Below are 20,376 nucleotides of genomic sequence, written 5' to 3' on the forward strand. Positions count from 1 at the left end.
TTGTTTCTGTTTCTTCTGTACTCAATTTTTTCATCTCATATAATACTCAACGTACAAAAATTTCAATTAAAATGTCTTAAACTTTAAAAATTAAAAAAAAATAGTTTGTTCATAATTTTAATTTTAATTTTTTATTCTCCTTGTACTTCATTTATTTTAAAATATTCTATTATGCATCTCTATGATTAATATCGTCACATAGTCAGTAAACAAAAAAATTAGCAAAGATTTTTTCAGAAACGTATAACTAAAATTACTTTCTTGACAATTCATATCTATTATATTAGTACTATATTTCTTCCATAAAATTTTCATATAAGGTTAGTTTAATGATTTAAATATGTTAAAGTAACTATTTTTATTATTTTCATTATCTATTTATGTCTACATTAACGAAATATTTAACATTTTATCTCCTTTAGATATATTGCAGGTACAGCTTGAAAATATTTTTTTGATGAAGAATTAGGAGGAGAATTAAGAATAGTGTTACTAATTACGAATAACTGTATTCATATTTGTAAATGTTTGGCATATTTCTTAACGCATTCTCAAAATCTATGTGAATACCTACATTGGAAAAATTACTTGAATAAGTATATAGTATATAATAAGTTAATAACTTTAGGTAAATTAAACTACAAAAACTTAGTTTCGTCTAATTTTTATTTAAAAACCAAAACTTTCAAATCATATTACTTTAGTTTAGTTTGACACCTTTAGTTTGTTTCTTTGGTTTTCATTAATATTGTCAATATCCTAATTAAAAACTTTTATTTATATTATTTTAAGTTATTTAATAAAAATTGAACAATATAACTAGATTGATTTTATTTTAAGTTAAGCTTTTCAACTTATAATTTCACTAATTGTCCTAAAATGTTAATAATTGTATTGTGACAAATTATTTTTCAAACAGAAACCATATCATTAGCTAAATTTACTTCTCAACGAAATGAAATGAAATTCATTTTATTTAAGTATACTTAAGCTCAATATTAACTTCAAATCCTTAACTTTCCTGTAGCAGTCGTAGTAGATCTAACTTTGGTCGCTAGTCACAATACGCTACAGAAAACTCAAAAAAAATTATTGCATTCTTGCAAGCAATGAAACGTTTATCCTGCAACGGTTTGAAATGATATTTTCAATCAATTCATGTGTCTTTTTCACTCCTTTTAGATCTTTCCCCCCTTATATAGATGTCTGGAAACAACTAGAATTATTCAACTGCTAAGCTGCCTGAAAGTTCTGTAAGAGTTTGAACTGTGTTTTTCTTTTAAACAAGTCTTCCGATTCGTTGTCTTAAACCTTTTTTGGTTCTTTGTCATTGACATCAGAATCACTTCTTTTAAATCGTTGAAACCTAAATTGCCAGATGGAAGCGGCGTCACCATAAGCTTCTAAGTGTTCGATGTCAAAAAATGTATTCAAATCAAACTTTCTGTTTGAAACAAATGATTGTCGATGATGATCGGAAATACAATCTTGAGCCTTCCACGATTAGATTCTATATACACTGAATAAGTAAAAGAGACTAAATTAAAAACTGTTATTTTATGTCGAGAAATCTCATGACAATCGTATTTCACATTTAAATTGTTTAGCAATTGTTCACATTGTGTTTTCACGTATTAGATTAATAATGCTAAACGGAAACTATTATTTTATAAAGATGAATATCAAAATCATCGAATTTACTTGTTAGGTTAGATAGTTGTAACAATTGTTTACAATAATACAACTTCATGATGATCAAAATACATGCAAACATCAAATAATTGGACAATGGACATATTTTTCTTGGAATATTGAGGAATCATCCATTCCTGTTTATGTAAAAGTAAGACAAATATTGTTGTTTCCAGATATTTAAAATTAAGCAATTCTTATAACTTTCAAGTAACTCAACTGCAGAAATTCTCGCAAATCCTCACGCAGACACGAAAAGATATTTTAACAGCCTTTCTTTTTCGGCATCATATTTTCCCGTGATTTCAACATCTAAATTTACTCGGTTCCGTTTATTTTTCCAACGAGGGGCCCAGCTAAATAAAACACCCAAAGTATATCAGTCAAGATTTATTTATTTTTTATTTATAGTAAACTCTCGAAGGTTTCCTGATATACAGAGATCCCTGATAGTGACAGCTTTATTTACAATAAAATTCTCTTTACAATATTTGGCCGGGTATTTTTAGACGGCATGCAACCTTAAGAAAATTTACTCGGCGCTTATTTTCGGAGAATCGTATATCAATACGGGGCGGTGGCGGGGTGAGGGAGTCGGGGGGGTCGGTTTCTGGTGGTCGATGGCGAAATCGGGCGGTCGGATTGAGGGTGGGACAAAGGGGAGTCGTTATCGGGGCTGTCCGTGAAGTTCTACGTCGAGAAGGACGCGAACTTCACGACACGACCCGTTCGTAAGTGAGAATCTGCTTAAGACTTACCGTTGCTTATAGAACAAGCACATTTTTACGTTTATTTTTTCATTTTCATCATGTAATTGCACGAAGGAACGCCTCAATATATTAAAAATATTTATATAAATATACATTTCACTATTCACAGTCAGTAAAATGAAATCGACGATATCGGAGAAAAGGAAAAACAATTCTTATTAAGTATATACAGCCTTCACGATAATCTTTACAAAAATATACAGTACGATCATATATAATATATCATTAAAAAGGAAAACAAATAAATAACAATAAATTCGATCACAGAAGAACTTGAAACGTCTCCCAGGACCTAACACTCAATTAACATTCAGTTCTTTCAGTAGGCCGTGGCCGCTCCGGTATGATGCAACCCGCTGAACGGGCCCCCCAGACCTCCCAGCGGGTCCGCGTGACTATTGGGGCCCGGTGGTTGGCAGCCCGTGTACCAGTCGCTGATCGAAGTCGTTCCAGGCACTTGGAGACCGGCGTTTTGGACGTGGGGACTGACCGCCACTGAGATGGAGCCGGTGCTGGAGGTGTTGCTCTCTTCCCCGTCCGAGTCGTAGTGCGGGGGCGATCTTCCGCTCATGCCGTGGACTTTCATGTGCTTCCTGAGCGACGATGGATGGGTGTACGACTTATCGCAACCAGCTACCCGGCAATTGTACGGTTTGTCTGACGTGTGGACGTGAGAGTGCTTCTTCCGGTCCGAGCTGTTGGCGAAGCGACGATCGCAGCCTTCGAACTCACATTTGAATGGTTTTTCACCTGTAACAAAAAAAAACATTGCTATCAATGTCAACAATAACTGAAACAATATTCTTATATATTCGATGAGATATTAAACTACATACTAAATTATGTATGTACTAATGACCCATCAGCCTCTTGAACTATAGACTCTATTCCAATTCATAATTTTACAAAAGAGTATAACATTCAAATGAAATATAAATGAGCAAGTATATTAAATACAAGATATAAAATATAAAACACAAAATTGGAATATGATAGTTACGACCAGAAAGTTCGTTAGTCGATCAAAGTTTTTCATCTCAAGACACTGTTTCTGCCAAGTTAAATAGCCGCCCTTGTAAACGGTACAAACAGCACTCAATCAATGCATACTTAACGATCAGTGACGATTCGCACTCCTAGCAAGCTCCCTCTTCAGGAGAAGTTCCTATATAAACCTACAGTGGCCAATTCAAAGACGTGTAAATACAGTTTGCGTCTGTTAATATTGATAGTATAAAGACCCTGATATAACTGTCTTTTAATCTGTCATAATTTATTGTTCTCCATCAGGTCCCACCCAAGCTGATCCAGTTGCCTAAAGAGCAGAGCAAACTTTTTCGTTAAGGATCTCTCTTTTCTCCACCAGAGAATGTTCTCTCATTGCCCTCGATTCCAATATGAGAGAAAGAAACGACATAAATGTAACTGTTTTACCGCTGCTTCTCAAATTTCAATGTCAATTCGCGGATAACTGGTCCCTGGATGATGGTGTACCGAATTAAGACTTTCCACGCGCTCATCGAGTCGGATAACTATAACAATAAGACATAAGACCAAGTTAGGTCTATATCTTGTGATAATATTTAATGTACAATGCCAAAGTAAAATAGTAGTATAAAATATAGTTTTAATCAAATACTTGATTAATATTTTCAAAAATGTTACTGTGTTCAAAAAATATTAATGGTGTTGAATTAAAATGTATTCGAATATAATATCCTAATTTAAACTAGAACAATATCTCCCAAAAAGTTTTACTTAGACAATAACCAACATACGTCCGACGGAGCTAGATCAGGCAAATATGGTGGCTGCGAATTTCCGAATTGCAAATAATATTATTTGTTAGTAGATTGGGCCTGTGGAAGATGTTCATAATGAAATCCACGATATTATGACCATTAACAACTGTATATAAAACTAAAAAGCTGTAAAGTAAATTTAAAGACAGTTGTTAATATACACACAAAGTAAAATTTAAAAAATGCTATGTTAATCATCAGAAGTGATACAATTTAAATGAACCACAATAAAAACGAAGAAATGGGTGAATGATTGGAACTTTCCGTTTGGGAACCACGGATGAGGTTTCGAAACTGACCGGGTTGGTCCCGCATTCCAACTGTCGTAGGTGGAAAGCCCGAGGGTACGACTTATGACCCCCTGAATGTGATCCGAATGACCTTTGCGTCGCATTTCTTTTTTCTCTCTTGGATTGCTTTCGATTTCTAACAGGAATGATTGATATTTAAAATTAAATCATTCAACATTTTTTCTCGGTAGGATTTTTTTCTGAGTATTCCTTTGTTCTCGTGGTACTTTTTAACAATAAATGAAATTAAGGAGATTCCTAAAAATAAACTCTAATTCATAAGATTCCTGAGATAATATTCTTCATATCGTCAAAAACTAATTAATGATGGATGAAATCAATTTATTTAGGAACAGACATTATAATTAATTCATGTTTATGTTAAATATTTCAATTTCTAAGATTATAAAAATGTAATTAACAAAGTGTTTTTGTATACGATGACTGTTAACAGCATTTTGAAACCATGTGCCAGCCAAGTCGTTCTACATCATTCTGTGGAAATCATAAAGAAATCACTATGTCTGGTGAGTATACGGGATGCCGCAAATTCAAAAACAAAGTCCATGATTAGCTCTGTGCATACTGATTAACTCAATAATATAAAATGGACGTAGAGAAATATCAAAACAATCATAAATAATAGTTAGTTTAATACCTATAGATATAATAATTTAGATATCGCTGATTAAAATACCTACAAGCACAGATTCTAGACTAAAACAATATCAATATATTTTAAAACTGTACTTGTAGATATAATTTCAAATTACATGATATTAAATAATGTATTTAAAGGAAATTCATATATTAGGTGAAATTATCATAACATTCTATTAATAAAAATATGCGATACTCTTTCTTTAAAGTAATATATAACAAATAGACGGAACTTATTGTATTCTAAAAGTAAAAACGAATAGATCAAAGCATGCTATTGTCAAATAATTCCTTCTTCAATACTATTTGAAATGGTTCGAATAAAAGTTGGAAAGGAAAATCATTAATCATTTGATTTTCTGAGACTTGCAAAACGGGTCGGGGCGTTTGCGGTCTTGACAAAGACACAATGAGAAAAAAAGAAGAGAATTTACAACAGTTTTTTCCGTGAAGTGGACTTTTGACGTTTCCTAGGTGGGACACAATTTATGTTGTTCGATTTTACCTGATGCCGGACCTCTGTCCATCGGGGCAAATGGGTTCGAAACTATCTTGTAATAGATTCTTAAACGATGTTTTTAGTAGTTTTCACGCGTTTTATTTCGCATTGAAGGTTGTAAAGGTATGATCCGAATTTTGATAAAAACCAGCTAATACATTTTTATTTTGGGTAAGTATTACATAACGTACTACATTACGATTGTAACGTACAATATTAAAATATAGATGCAGCCGTTGACAAATAATATCAAATAATGATGTAATTATAATGATATTAGATACTTGTAAATAACTGTTAGACAACTGTTCTGACATTATTCTATCTCATTGAGTTATTCAGTGTCTATAGACGCCAACCATGACATGCTCAAAATTATATTTTCGACGTTCATATCTTTTTTGTTTAGCTTGAAGAAATCTGATACCGAAACCCATCAAACACTTGCAGAAACGTACGATGATGCTGCACGGTCATATCCCAAAGATTCATTTTCAAAGATTTATTATTGTGAATTTGATGTCCTAAATGTGTGAAAGAATGTTCTAAAAAGGATGAATTAAAAGACTTATTGAATGATAACACAGTTTAAACTATTAAAATTGTTTAGCTATTGGCGAACTAGAAACGTTAAGAAAAAAAAGAATTGATTGAAAACCTTACGAATTGTTTAAAAAATTCCAGTGCATGCTGTTTTAACATTGCTTGTCAGTAAAAAAAAGATGAAAAGTGGATTCACTACAACAACCTCAACTGTAAAAAGTCATAAGTTGATATTTATGACCAGAAAGCCTTGCTGTGCATATGATGAGATCAGCAAGATGTAGTGTATAAAGAGTTGCTAAAACAAAACAAAACAATAAAGTAAAAAACTGTTACATAAGTAATTAAGAAATACTGCTATGTCGACTGTATCAGTTTGTTGTGGACAATTAATAAGTATACACAAGTAATTCCTAGGCGGTTCGACACATTGAACTAAGAATCTACCACTTGATCGCTGGTTTTTCTTTCTTTATTCGTTGTTGATTAACACTACAGCTTTTACGTTAAATACACTTTACTGCACTATTAGATCAAATGGTTTGGTCGTCTTAACGAATTATTTAGTATTAACATCAGAATGGACTATTTCCTTGTGTATCTTTGCAATTCTCTGAGTAACTAATTTTAATATCAAACTTATGGGCAGCTATTTGGCAGTTTTCCAAATATTTTGTAGTTAGCAATGAAATAGGTTATAGACCCACTTATTTCAATTAGCAATTTTCTTGATATTAGCATCTTAATAATTTCAGCCATCTTTTAAACATCTGGAAAATGTTTTGGTTTTGGAAATGCTGAATTAACCTAGTTTTATAATTTCCTTTCTTGGTAAATTTGGCGAGTATTTCATCATAGTTGGGTGCTTTCTTTAGGTTGATGTCAGTTTTTATCATTTCCTTTGAGTCGATTCCTTGAACTGGATAAAATCGAATGATTACAACGACGAATGACGAATGCTCCTGCTTTTTGTTACTTAAATCTCTTATAGATGGACTCTGGATAATGTATTTAAAACAAACGGACTTTAATATAGGAATTCGTATATTCCCGTTCAATAACTAACAAACAAAATCAAGATTTCTTAATAAAAATATTTAACGGTTACAGTTCACGACTCCCGTTGATATATAAACCGAAGCGAATTCGGCTAAAGAGGTCGGAATGACCCGAGAATGAATCTGTTTTATTTTGTTGGTGGTGTGGCACGAAGAACAGGAAAAATAAACACCCGCCCGAAATCGTTTTATTAAATCACACACGCAGACTTTTCCGACACGGCAGACTTTCCCGGCCTGTTCCCGAAATTATTCGACCGAATACATTATTCAACGTTACTTTTCCCACCTCAAACAAACTACGCGGTATGTTAAAAAAGTAGGTTCGTCTTTTTTACGTACGGTTAAAGTATACCGCCAGCTGGTTTGGTTTTGTTGTTGTCATAAGTTGATATATTAAATGGAGCGTCCCACTTTCATTTTTTTCATTAATATAAACTGTTTATCTCGTAAGGTGTTAACAAATCCGGGGTAATTAATTTTAGTTTTTTTTAAGAGTTAAGTTTAAGTATCACGTCATTATATTTTTAAGTTAATTTACTATTTATTTAAACTGCTATATTTTAATTAAAAAGAGGACACATTATATTAAATGAGAAGTTAACAAAAAGAAACTTGATTATACAGGGAATAGATAAAGTAATATGAAATGCACCATGCAATATAGTACATCTTATTGCAAGTTAGCAACTAACCAAAACTACCGCGGCAAAAGTGGCAAAGAAATCAACACTCACTTCGGTAACACCGTTTCGACAAAACAGTGCGGACAAACACTCAAGGGAGGGCTGCTTGCTTTGGATTGAGAAACTCCTAACGAAAGTCGACGAGGGCTGCGAGAAAAATGGTACAATGATCATAAAACCTGGACAATTTATGATTGAAAGAATGTCGGGGCTGTGCATAAAGAATTCCAAAAGGAATCTACGGATCCGGAATGTCTGCTTCCTAGAGTCAAGCATGCGCGATGGAAGATTTGGGCGGCAATATCGTGGTATTCAGCTGATCCTCTAATTCATGTCACTGTAACTGTTATAACATTCCGATGGTATCTGTTCAATCACTCGGCGAATCAATTAATTACGAAGAAAACTAAATTAGTCTACTATTAGGCAACCTGTATTTGATTCAACTGTGAAGATATCCGACTAAAACATCATATAATATTTTAAATTAAATAATATCAATATTTCCATAAAAAGGATGGAAGATTGGCTAAGACTTTTTCATTGAAATTCAAAATGCTGTAAAATACAGCTACATAACTAGACACTGGACAGAATGTTAAAAAAAATTACGCTATTTGAATTGAAAAGAACCAATAATATACAAATAAATTGGATACACTGCGAATAAATATTTTTTCTATTAGAGAACAAAAATCAGAATACCGAAAACTCTACTGATGTAACTTTACTTCAGAAAAACTAGGAGAAAACTAGAAAAACTAAATATGCATACTATGAAACTTTTTTATATGAATTATAACTCAAAATGAAGAAATATTATTTACTTTTTATCCTCTTTTTTGGCTTTGAATTATATATACTGTTATCTTATTAACATATGCAAATTATATTTAAAATAAAATAGCTTATTCAAAAAACCTACGCGACTACATTTTATTAGAAATTGTAGTAGATAAAAAAACTAAAAAAAATCAAAAATTAAAACCACGATAATTATTCAGTGGTAGATATAGATACTATCATAAATTATATTAAATTATATATTGAATATCGGTAAATAAAAATAAGATAAGGGGACATTATAAAACTACAAATTCTGCTGATTATAGCAGTTTTTTATATTTTATAGTTTCCTTTTAGGAACTAGGGGTTTATCTGGACTGGACCTACACTTTAACGTGGGCTCCGAACCACCTCGGCATTAGACCTACCGACTGGCGAGTGACCAACTTAGAAATCATCCCAGAAGACATCCGGTCTTATCCAGCCTGATTACTGACGTGACTGGGATTATTTTCCTTGTCGGATTTTACACTCTTGCCTGGGACAATCACAAACATAAATTCACGACCATGCCCTAGCAGGATTCGAACCCGCGACTATCGCAACAGTAGGTGAACCGTCCTGTCGCCTTTACCACTGCGCCAACCAAGCCGACTATAATAGTTTTTAATGGTAATCCTACAAATATACATATTTTTCATTCCTTAACAAATCATTATTTCATTAAGAAAGCGTACCAAACATGTACAAAGTGAACAATTTCCGAGAGACCGAGTATTTGCAGATCTAATAGCATAATACTGGATGAGACACTCGCCAAGCGCCATCTATGGTTTGTTGATGATGATTAAGATAGCTACAATTAAAGCTACTAGTAAAAATCGATTAAGTTAACTATTTTCTATAATTATTTATAAGTACGCGTTAACTACCATGTCGAAACAACTGTTTTGGTATGGCAGCGATCCAATCATAGATCCATTTTCGAACTTTTTCAATATTTTGAAACCGTTTGCCAACCAAGCAAACAAACGCTCAGTACGGCAAAACTTCCCATTCTGCTGAAACAGTGTTACAGTACACAGCAACAGTTACAGTAACACATTAACAGTTTCGTTTGGTTTTAGGTCATAATACACTACACCTTGCTGATCCCATTATATACACAGCAAAACTTTTTAACCATGAATAAGATTGTTGTAATAGATCTACCTTTCATCGCCAATCATAATACGCCATAGAAAATCTTCTTTTTATCTGTCAAATAATAAAACAGCAATATTCAATTCAAAATAGCATTTTTAGTCACGCAATTCATGTAGTAACCGTTTCTTGCAGCAATGGATCTTAATTAAACAACAAGAATTAAAACGTCTGGAAATAGTTGATCCATACATTTTACGCTGTTTGAAAGTTATTTCATAATTTGAATTATTTTCTTCCAAATAAGTCTTTGTTCTAATCTTTGCCTTCGAAGTTTCTTGGTGCGTTTTTCATTGACATAGCACCACCTCTTCAAATGGCTTGCATAGCCACTTGTATTACTGTTGTTGAAGTTCACTCTTGCCTATAGCCAATCCCAAACAATCGATAACACATTTAAAATATCAACTAAAAAGCTGACTAGAAATATATTTACTGATATATAATGCGGAACTTCAGAAAACGGGACATTCAGAAAAAGCACATTTCTTTACCATTTTCGTTATATCTCTCAACACAATGTTGTTTTGAGAGTTAATTCGGTATCAAACGAGGGCATTATCGTTTGACAGATCTATTCGGGCCGGGCCGAATCGCGGCCCCGCGAACAAGAACGAGAATAAAATCGTCAAGGGCCCAACCTGCAGCGACCTCTTTCACGGCCGAATGGAAACGCACAAGCGAAAATATATTGAGGCAATAAATAACAATAAATCAAAAATAAATAAAAATGACAATGGGCCAATAAATCAACTTTATGGCCGGAATATTTAACCTCTGGCCAAGAGACGTCCGCGGGACCGTGGATCCGTCGTATTTTCGCACAAAAGGAACGTTCGGAGAGAGAGAACCCCGAACGCTGATCCGTGGCCGTGTCGTAAAGTCCGATTTTCGGTCCTGGAGATGATCCCCAGGCATCAGGATCGGACTCGGAATATTTAGAAATTTTATTTTGTAAAAAAACGCATTAAATAACTTCTTAGACACATATCAAACAATCGCATAAAAATATAATTATATAATGAGCTGGGAAAAATACATGATTTACATTAAGTAAAATACAATCAGGTGTTATATATATCAACAGTCTCTTATTGGGGCATGAAAATAAAACAACAATTTTTTCTATAGATCTCAATAAGCACAAACTTGTATTATATTCTATGAGCACATTTTTATATTTGGATAGCATTCAGTGATAGTAAGCATTTTTCTTTTATAGTTTAGGAAGCTGACTAATGTACTCAATTGTAACTAATGTAACTCAGTTTTTGATGTCTATGTCTATGGTTTGTCACTGTCCATGTCCGCAAAACAGTAAAACCGTATTATGTTTTCAACTTATTTATTATGTAAACAGCTATTATGTTTCTTTAATTTGCCTTTAAGGCCTGCAAGATTTTGAATTATTTGCTCAAAAATTGAATTTGCTGAATCTCTCATCTGTTGTGATACAACTCTGCCTGACAACCAACGCATTTGACAATTAAGACAGTAGCATGACGCTAATATGACTCAATTTGTTAACCAGAACGCAATAAAGCTCTCCTAAGAATTCATCCAAGTATTCTAGTTCTTTAGCAGAGAAATACATGTAAGAACATAAATTGAATCTGGTGTTTCAGAAAGCTGGATCTATTACACTTTTCTACCACCCGACTCGTTAATATATCTGGGAAGGGAGTTTTATTTCTTTTGGTCTATCAGACCATTCTTTGTCACTAAGATCAAAATCACAAGCTTTAAATCGTTAAAACCAAAACTGACACATGGTATATAACAGAGCCATTTCTAAAAGCGCTTGATGGGCCTCAACATCGATTCCACCAGATCAACCAACAATGGTAATAATTAAATTTTGGTTTATAAAATAAACACAACAAATGTTAAATATTAATTTCTGATCACTACATAGTATAAAACAAAGTCGCCTTTTCTGTCCCTATATCAATATGTGCGCTTAAATCTTTAAAACTACGGAACGGATTTTGATGCGGTTTTTTTTCAATAGATAGAGTGATTCAAGAGGAAGGTTTATATGTATAATACATGCATAATATACTAAGGCAACATTGCTAATTTTAGGGGTTTCTAACGTGATGTCGTAATTTAACCTATTTTTTTAGGCTTATTTAGCAATTAGCAAAAACGCAGCCTAACCCTACGAGTTAGATCAAATTAATGTACGACAGTATTGTACACCATAAAAAGGTCTACAAAAAAGTCCGCGATGGTATATGTTTATCTTTTAGGGATAACCCACATTAACCATTTTTATTGTTTACTTTTTACGTGAGAAAATGGCTTATTTACGAAGCTGTTTTAAGCAATACGGCATTAATCCTTATCGAATTAAGTACTTTAAATACAGTGTACAACTAATATAGATCAATATGGTTCCTTACAGCCTGTAAATTAAACAAATATTTTCGGAGATATTACAAATTTAAAATTTGCGTTTAAAAATGTGTAATGTAATAAAAATTTTATGAATTTAGATATTCCAAAGATAGCAGGAAACCTTCATAGTAAGTATAGGGGAAGAGGAATTGTTTTGCTCCAAATTTAATGCGTGCAGGCCAAGGGCAGTAATGAATGAACCAAAAATACTGGATCGTTTTTAATCATGTTTTCATTGAGTGACATAGGCATATATATTTTATGCCCGTGCAAAGTCGGAGCGGGCCGCTATGTTTTTATATACAACGTTCATATTTTTTCTGTAGTGTATTTAATTTAGTATCAGCATTGCACCCGTGCGAAGCCGGGGCGGGTCGCTAGTATAGTTATAAGAATATATATTATACAGATTAAATTTATTATATAAAATTAGATTATATAAAATAAAAGTAATATAATAAAAATATAATAAATAAATAATAACAAAATTATATAAAAAAAACACTATCTCTTTGTATACGTGATCTATATTTGACGAAAATATAACACACGACAATTTTAAAATACGAATTTGCAACATTTAAACTTCATATATATAATACTCATTTGAAATGAAAAAACTAAACAAATTTTCAAAACTTTATCTATGTACATGGGTCATTTAGTCACACCAAGTCATCAAACCTAAATAATATGTATTCAATTATATAATAAGCTTTATTACACAATCTTTTACGTTCCGTATTACGGAATAATAGGAACAATATACCGAATATAGGCCGGCTTGGTTGGCGCTGTGGTAAAAGCGACAGGACGGTCCACCTAGTGTTGTGATAATCGCGGGTTCGAATCCTGCTAGCGCATGGTTGTAAATTCATATTTAAGATTGTTTAATATTTGTGATTGTCCTGGGCAAGAGTGTAAAATCCGACAAGGAAAATGATCCCAGTCACGCCAGTAACCAAGCTGGGTAAGACCGGATGTCTTCGGGGATGATTTCTAAGTCGGTCACTCGGCAGTCCGTAGGCTTAATGCCGAGTACCGTGAGCCCACATTAAACTGTAGGTCAAGTTCAGATAAACCCTCCTTGGTAAAAGGAGACTATAAAATAGAATATACAAAATATACCGAATATAATATAAAATAGTTTGAAATTATTTAAAAGAACTAAAATAAGAGATACAGATGCTTAGAGATAAAAGTATCTATCTCTCTTATCCCTAAGAGAATCAGAAATATTTAAACAATATCTCGTCCATAGCGATACGGATCTGTCGCATATCGAAGACCATTAAATCTGTAAACGGCTATTTATTTATATTTACCTTTCTCTTGAAGTGGCAATTGTTACCGAGTCTCAGATCTCGAAGCTCAACAAAAGCGGTAAAGAATGAGCCCAAATAAAATATATGCGACGCTTGTCAGGCCAGTGAATACGTGATAAATAGCTACATATTTAGATCCGGGGTGGGATTATAACAAAAAAAGTAACGTCCAGGGGAAGGTATCCGATAAAGATAAACCAATTGTCCCTGTTCGGATTATAAAGCGAATTTATCAAGACGACATATTGCTGCGGATATCTCGTAGAAAGGAAAATCGAGTACCGATAGGAATTAATTTAATATAAACAATTTGAAACATTGTTTTCTGATATCATCGGTCGTGACGGGAAAGAAAACATAGTTATTCGGTACCGCCCCGTTGGTTTCGATTAATCGCCAAAAAATTGATGGCCCGTCAATGACTGGCTATTTTTCTCGGGTTTTTTTCATAGCGAGTTGTTAATCTGTTGCGGTTTCAGCTGTTATATGTCAATTTTAAGGGATTGTAAGGTCTCTAAGGGCGTAATAAACTGTTAAAAATAGACCGTTAAATTTTGATTTCGAACGTATTCAATTTACGCCAGACGTTCCCAATATCAACCAGACCCAATATTAATTCAGAATAACGTCTGATTTATAATTCACATTCACACAGCCTACTAGAAAATAGGGTAGTAATTATTTATTTTGCCCTTGTAGTTTATATTGTATAGAAGTATTGATTTGGTGTAGCAATCTAATATGAAATTAAAACTAAGGCCTACCAGATTATTCATCGACCATTGGGTAGTAATTTTATATATTAATACACGTATGAAACAAAAGAAACCAGCTTGGCTGCCTCTTAATGTTGAGATTGTTGCGGGTTCGAATCCTGCTGGGATATAATCGCAAATTTGTAAATTCTAAAAGTGGAGCGAATAGTCTGGTAATTACATAGTCTGCTTTATGGATGTCCTTCAATGTCTCCAACTCAATTTGACATCGCTAAAGGGAAGAATATGGAGAATATCACCATTTAAGTTTGAGAAAAATAACCAACGAAAAAGGTCGGATTTGTGACAAGAAACTCTTAAATGTTCCATCACAATGACACAATACGTCACAAGACTATCATTGTGAACGAATTTCTGGCTAAAAAATCATTACATTCACCTGATGTAGTTCCGATAGATATTTCATTCTTTCTAAAATTCAAATTACCACCCCAAGACCTCCGTTTTCAGTTAAAATAAAACATAAAATAGTTTTGTGAGGTTATAATCACGACAATATTCTATACGAATCTGATTCTATTCAGCTTTAATACAAATTAGAGCTCAAGTCTTCTTCAAGTGATAGAAACTTGGAAAAAAATATAAGTCTAATCACTTCGAAATAACGAAATTATTGTTTAAATTAAAACAAAGGAAGATATTATTTTATAAAAAAATAAATATACTCCAATGCCATCTAGATTATCGTTTTAATAAGCTATACACGTAAAATATTTTAGAACAGATCGTAAAATAATTTAAAAAAATTTAAGTTACGTTAATTAACATCTAAATGACTGCAATTGGCGGGTGAAGGGTAGGGAGGAGGTCTTGACTGGCGTTATCAGCGACTGGAGTCCCACGCGAAAATTCGTACCGACGACGCTTATCACTCGCCTTCATCTGGGAAAGAAACACAGTCTGTCGTGCCACAAAAGAACAAGGAGCCAGGTGGGCTTGGGTTTCGGTGTGCTCTTGTAACGCGATACCCGGGGCTACCGCGGGGGTACGCCTACTATCGCGGGTTAAGGAAAAATGTTTTATGACCTGAAGTTGTAGTACCACACGTCCCTAGATTATACGTAATCGATTAGTTAGTCGTTGGAACGAAGAAAACATAATTAGGTAGATTGTTTCTTAAATTTTACTTCAATTTATTGTTTTTCAATAATAAATAAACAATTGTGAAATAATTTTTATTATAATATGAATCGAAATAACTATAGTTATACTGTATATATAATATAATATTGAAAATTAGAATTTAAATTTGATATTTCGATTTTTTACCTTAACTTCTAATTAAGAAAATTGGTATTTATTTATCGTCAGTGTTGTGCTCACTTGATTATGAGTATATTTCAGTATGAACATTATATGATATTTAGTACTCTAACAGGCCAATTGAACAGTTCCCGGCTTGGCACATAGATGGCGCTACTAGGATTAAATCCATGTTTTTTAGTTAGCCCTAAGCCTCAAAATATGCGTGTATAAATTTGACAGCTGTCGGATCACTAGTTCGTGAGTTATAGCATTTTGAGTCAAGTAACATTTGTTATTCTGAAAAAAATGGATAAAAAGGAATTTCGCGTGTTGATAAAATATTTCTTTTTGAAGGGAAAAATACAGTTGAAGCAAAAACTTGGCTTCATGCCGAGTTTCCGGACACTGCCGCAGGAAAATCAACCATCAAGGATTGGTATGCTAAGTTTAGACGTGGTGAAATGAGCACCGAAAACGGTGAACGCAGTGGACGCCCAAAAGAGGTTGTTACCGACGAAAACATTTAAAAAATCGACAAAATGATTTTGAATGACCGTAAATTGAAACTGAATAAAATAGCAGACACTCTAAAGATATCAACTGGACGTGTATATCATATAATTCACGAATATTTAGGTATGAGGAAGCTCTGTTCAAAGTGGGTGCTGCGCGAACTCACTTTTGACCAAAAACAACGACGAGATGATTCGGAGCAGTGTTTGAAGATGATTAAGCGTAATAAACCCGAGTTTTTGCATCGATATGTGACAATAGATGAAACATGGCTCCATCATTTCACTCCGAAGTCCAATTGACAGTCATCCGAGTGGACTACACACGTTGAATCCGCTCCAAAGCCTGGGAAAACGCAACAGTCGGCTGGCAAGGTTAAGGCGTCTGTATTTTGGGATGCGCATAGAATAATTTTCATTGACTACCTTGAAAAAGGAAGGACCATCAACAGCAACTATTCTATAGCGTTATTGGACCGGACGAAATCGATTGAAAACGGCCGCATTTGAAGAAAAAGAAAGTGCTGCTTCACCAAGACAATGCACCGTGTCACAAGTCAGTGAAAACGATGGCAAAAATCCATGAATTGGGCTTCGAATTGCTTCCTCATCCACTGTATTCTCCAGATCTCCACATTATTTCTTGTTCTAGATCTCAAAAGAATGCTCGCTGGAAAAAAATTTTATTCGAATGAAGAGGTGCTCGACAAAACTGAGGTCTATTTTGAAGCAAAGGACAGATCGTACTAGAAAAATGGTATCGAGAAGTTGGAGGGTCGCTATAATCAGTGTATCACCCTTGAAGGGAATTATGTTGTATAAAAAAAACTAATTTTGCCAAAAAATGTGTTTTACCATGGCAATTATTATTACCGCGGAGTTTATGATATTCAGGGCACATCAATTAAAAGAAAACGTTTAAATTCATGTAAGAATATGTTATCTTCAAACTACTACTTTGTACATGCTACTACATCACACAGATGTCTATCTTCTAATATGCAGACAATTCTACTACGGTAATTCATCAATGCGCACTTCAAATATAAATAAATCCACCATTTTTAAAATAATTATATCAAATTCAGATGTATCTCATACTACTTTTAGTCTTTATTATCAACAAAGTGGGTTTTATTTTTGTTTTTTTTTTATAAATATAACAAGGTTATTTTTGTGTTCTGATCAATTTATACTTTGTTCCAAGATTCATGTCAATGTTGATTCAATTTTTATAAAACGAAGCTTTGTAGCAATATAATAACTAAGAGAATGTAAAGGTTATATGATTTTTAGAAAATACTAGGAAAATTCCAAAACAAATTTATCTAAAATCCGGTAATTAGCTCTAACTTTATTTTAAGTGACATGTAATGTTTTTTAAATCGGTAACTTTTTTTCTTTTGTCTATTGTTATTCTATTTCCTACTCTGATATGTGATTTCGTTTATTTCCTGTAGAGGCCCTCTTTTCGTTTAGTGCAAGAGATATTTTTCCTTTTTGCCTTGCTTATTTTTAATTCTCAGGGTCCATTTAAACTGATATTTACCACTAATCTCTTCTAGCTCAAATTAAAACAAGTGCGATTCAAGAAAGCATGGCTGATATTCAAGAAGTGAATACCCTCAATATCTCACGTACTATTTTCTTTCATTTTATTTCAATTTTAACCTATCCTTATTAGTTATTATAGATTATCTCATAGATAGTTACGATTAAACCTACATTAAGTCAAACTGATATGTGAATAGCAGTAATTTATTATTTATTTAACAACAGTAACAATAATATCTGCATTTCTGGTAGTTTAATCCATTCTACAGAAGCACTGAAGGGCTATGCTGCTGTTTACATATATTTAGAAACTAGAACAGGGAAAGTAAGTGTTGATGCAAAGTATTTTAAAACAATAAAGAAGGACCAGATGTTTCATTTCAACCCTTCATTTATAGACACAATTTTAGTGAAGTTGTATTGCCCAAGACATTAGATAAACATAAATTTCTTAAAAATCATAGTTTTCGTTTAGCAAGAATGTGTATCTCCCAGGTTAGGCGTGGGTCTAGATGCATACCAATATATTTAGCATCTTCAGCTTGGGGAAGTTGACAGTTATTGATATTTGCTGCTGGGCATGTTCTACGTAGAGCTGTTTGTTCATTTTTCTTTCATTTTCTTTAATACGCCATGTCTTAAGCCATATTTGTATTTTAAATAGGTATTTATTGATACAATATATATTAACCGAAATATTTTCTGGCATAGCTTTCATAGCTTACAGGCAACGTGGCGGTGATATTGTATCGAAAGAGTGATATTGGTTTAGCAGCGATCCAATCACCAATGCATTGTGGCATCAGTATTGCTCTGGGATCTAGTACTTGCGGTAAAAGAATCCACTTGGGGTTTGAATATATGGGGTCACATATGGACTGAATTATCAATACTGAGATTCACTCTGCGACAAAGATTTAACTGCGATAAAACTTGCACAGCAAAGTGAAAAAATAATAATAAAAGAACTGATCAATATTTTAAATTTTTATTTCAATAATGAGTACATCCTCCCCTATTTTTCAGAACTTCGATCAGTATTTTCGACAGCCTTCCATGTTCCACTTATCTCAGGTAGCATTTCTTCAATTGTTCAATATTGTTAGGTTGTTTACTGTTTTAGTACAGAGAAAATATCTAGAATCCGAAAGCTTGAAATTTATTTTTATGAACAGTTCTAATGAAAAATATAGTGTGCTAAAGTTTTGTCGTGTAAATATTTCCATTAAGTAATAATAGAAATTTGAAACTTTATTTTTGATATTCAAGTGTTTTTCTTGTTCCAAAGCCAAAAGTGGTGCTACTTAACTGGTTAGTTCCGTTCCGTTTCGAATCAAAAGTGATTCGTAACATTATTTGCTTGAGGATCTGAAAAAATTCCAGATAGGCGTAAAAAATACTCTTTCCACCCTCGCCTATCGTGGCCCGTCGTTTTGACACTTAGCGTGGTATCGTGACATCACAATAAAACGACGATCGACCGCCCATCCATCTGCCGAACGATCGGGCAGGCCGTGACGGTCGGACAAATCGTGGCGGGCCGGAATTATTAATCGTTCGCCGCGCAATTCATTTGTTTTATCGTTGCACGTGAGCCGTTTTTGTTTCTGCGTCGTTCGTTTCGGGTATTTTTTCCCGGCTTGTTTCGAGCCGGTGATGGTAACGTGAGGGATATTTTTAATTAAGATTTAATTACTTGGTATTTCACAATTTTTCATCCTAGTATCGTTATAAATTCAATAAACAACGGTAAGAGACGAAAAGGCTGCTGCGATCATCACAGATTCGAATTCGACCAGATCATGGGTGTATTTTATGGGTGTGATTGTAATTGTGATGATCTTTATAAATCAGTGTATTATTCGATAAAGATCTTAGTCTCTCCAGTTATAAGAATGGTCTCAGAGTGGCAAAAACTCGATTATTTTTCGAATTTTCAAAGTCGAATCTTAAATCAAAGTAAAACTAACACAATTTGGAATTTTACAATTTAAAACATTGGCTGAAAAGTTCCGGACGTAAGAAATAAAACATGTTTTTTGTTCAAAATTGGCTTTATTCATCACTTTTATAGAATAATTATACTTTTGCCTCAAAATAGGCCTGTCACCAGTTGCTGTCCATTCAGATGACAATCGTTTTGATTCCGGAGTAAATATTCCAGTTTTTTACGCTTAAACATGGCCAGATACTGCCCGGAATCGTCAACCACTTCATTTGTGCGTCCACTGTTTTCTGCTTCATCGGTGCCTCTACCGCCACGTTTGAAGTCAATAAACCAACGTTTAATTTTTGTTTCTGATAGAGCGTAGTAGTAGTCTCTCTACAGTACAATAACTCACAAACTTATGAGTAGAATATCATGAAATTTTAACAGCTTTCATTTGAAGGTTAGTATCAACTGAAAAAGCGGTAAATGCAATATAACTAACGCCATCTATGTATTAGGCCGGAGACCTTTCAGCCTGTGTTTACTATCTAAACATTCCTAATTTGACAAAATCTTTTTTTACTTTGTTATGATAGGAGAAAATATAGAGAAAGCTCACACTAAATTTTCAAATAGAACAGGCTT

The 20,376-nt window shown here is 33.5% G+C and overlaps 1 protein-coding gene across 1 annotated transcript in view; it reads right to left on the bottom strand.

The window, feature by feature from the left end:
* Positions 1-2,647: 2,647 nt before the first annotated feature.
* LOC143202037 (pair-rule protein odd-paired) overlaps positions 2,648-20,376 on the bottom strand; it is a 50,616-nt gene continuing 32,887 nt past the window's right edge. Inside the window, exon 2 of the mRNA XM_076413304.1 lies at positions 2,648-3,212. Coding sequence (XP_076269419.1) covers positions 2,782-3,212 — 431 coding nt within the window. The 3' untranslated portion in view covers positions 2,648-2,781. The remainder of the gene's footprint in view (positions 3,213-20,376) is intronic.

This window comes from Rhynchophorus ferrugineus, unplaced genomic scaffold (genome assembly GCF_030347505.1).
Source record: "Rhynchophorus ferrugineus isolate W39M unplaced genomic scaffold, kcgeb_rfMv2 rfM9, whole genome shotgun sequence".
Classification (NCBI taxonomy): domain Eukaryota; kingdom Metazoa; phylum Arthropoda; class Insecta; order Coleoptera; family Curculionidae; genus Rhynchophorus; species Rhynchophorus ferrugineus.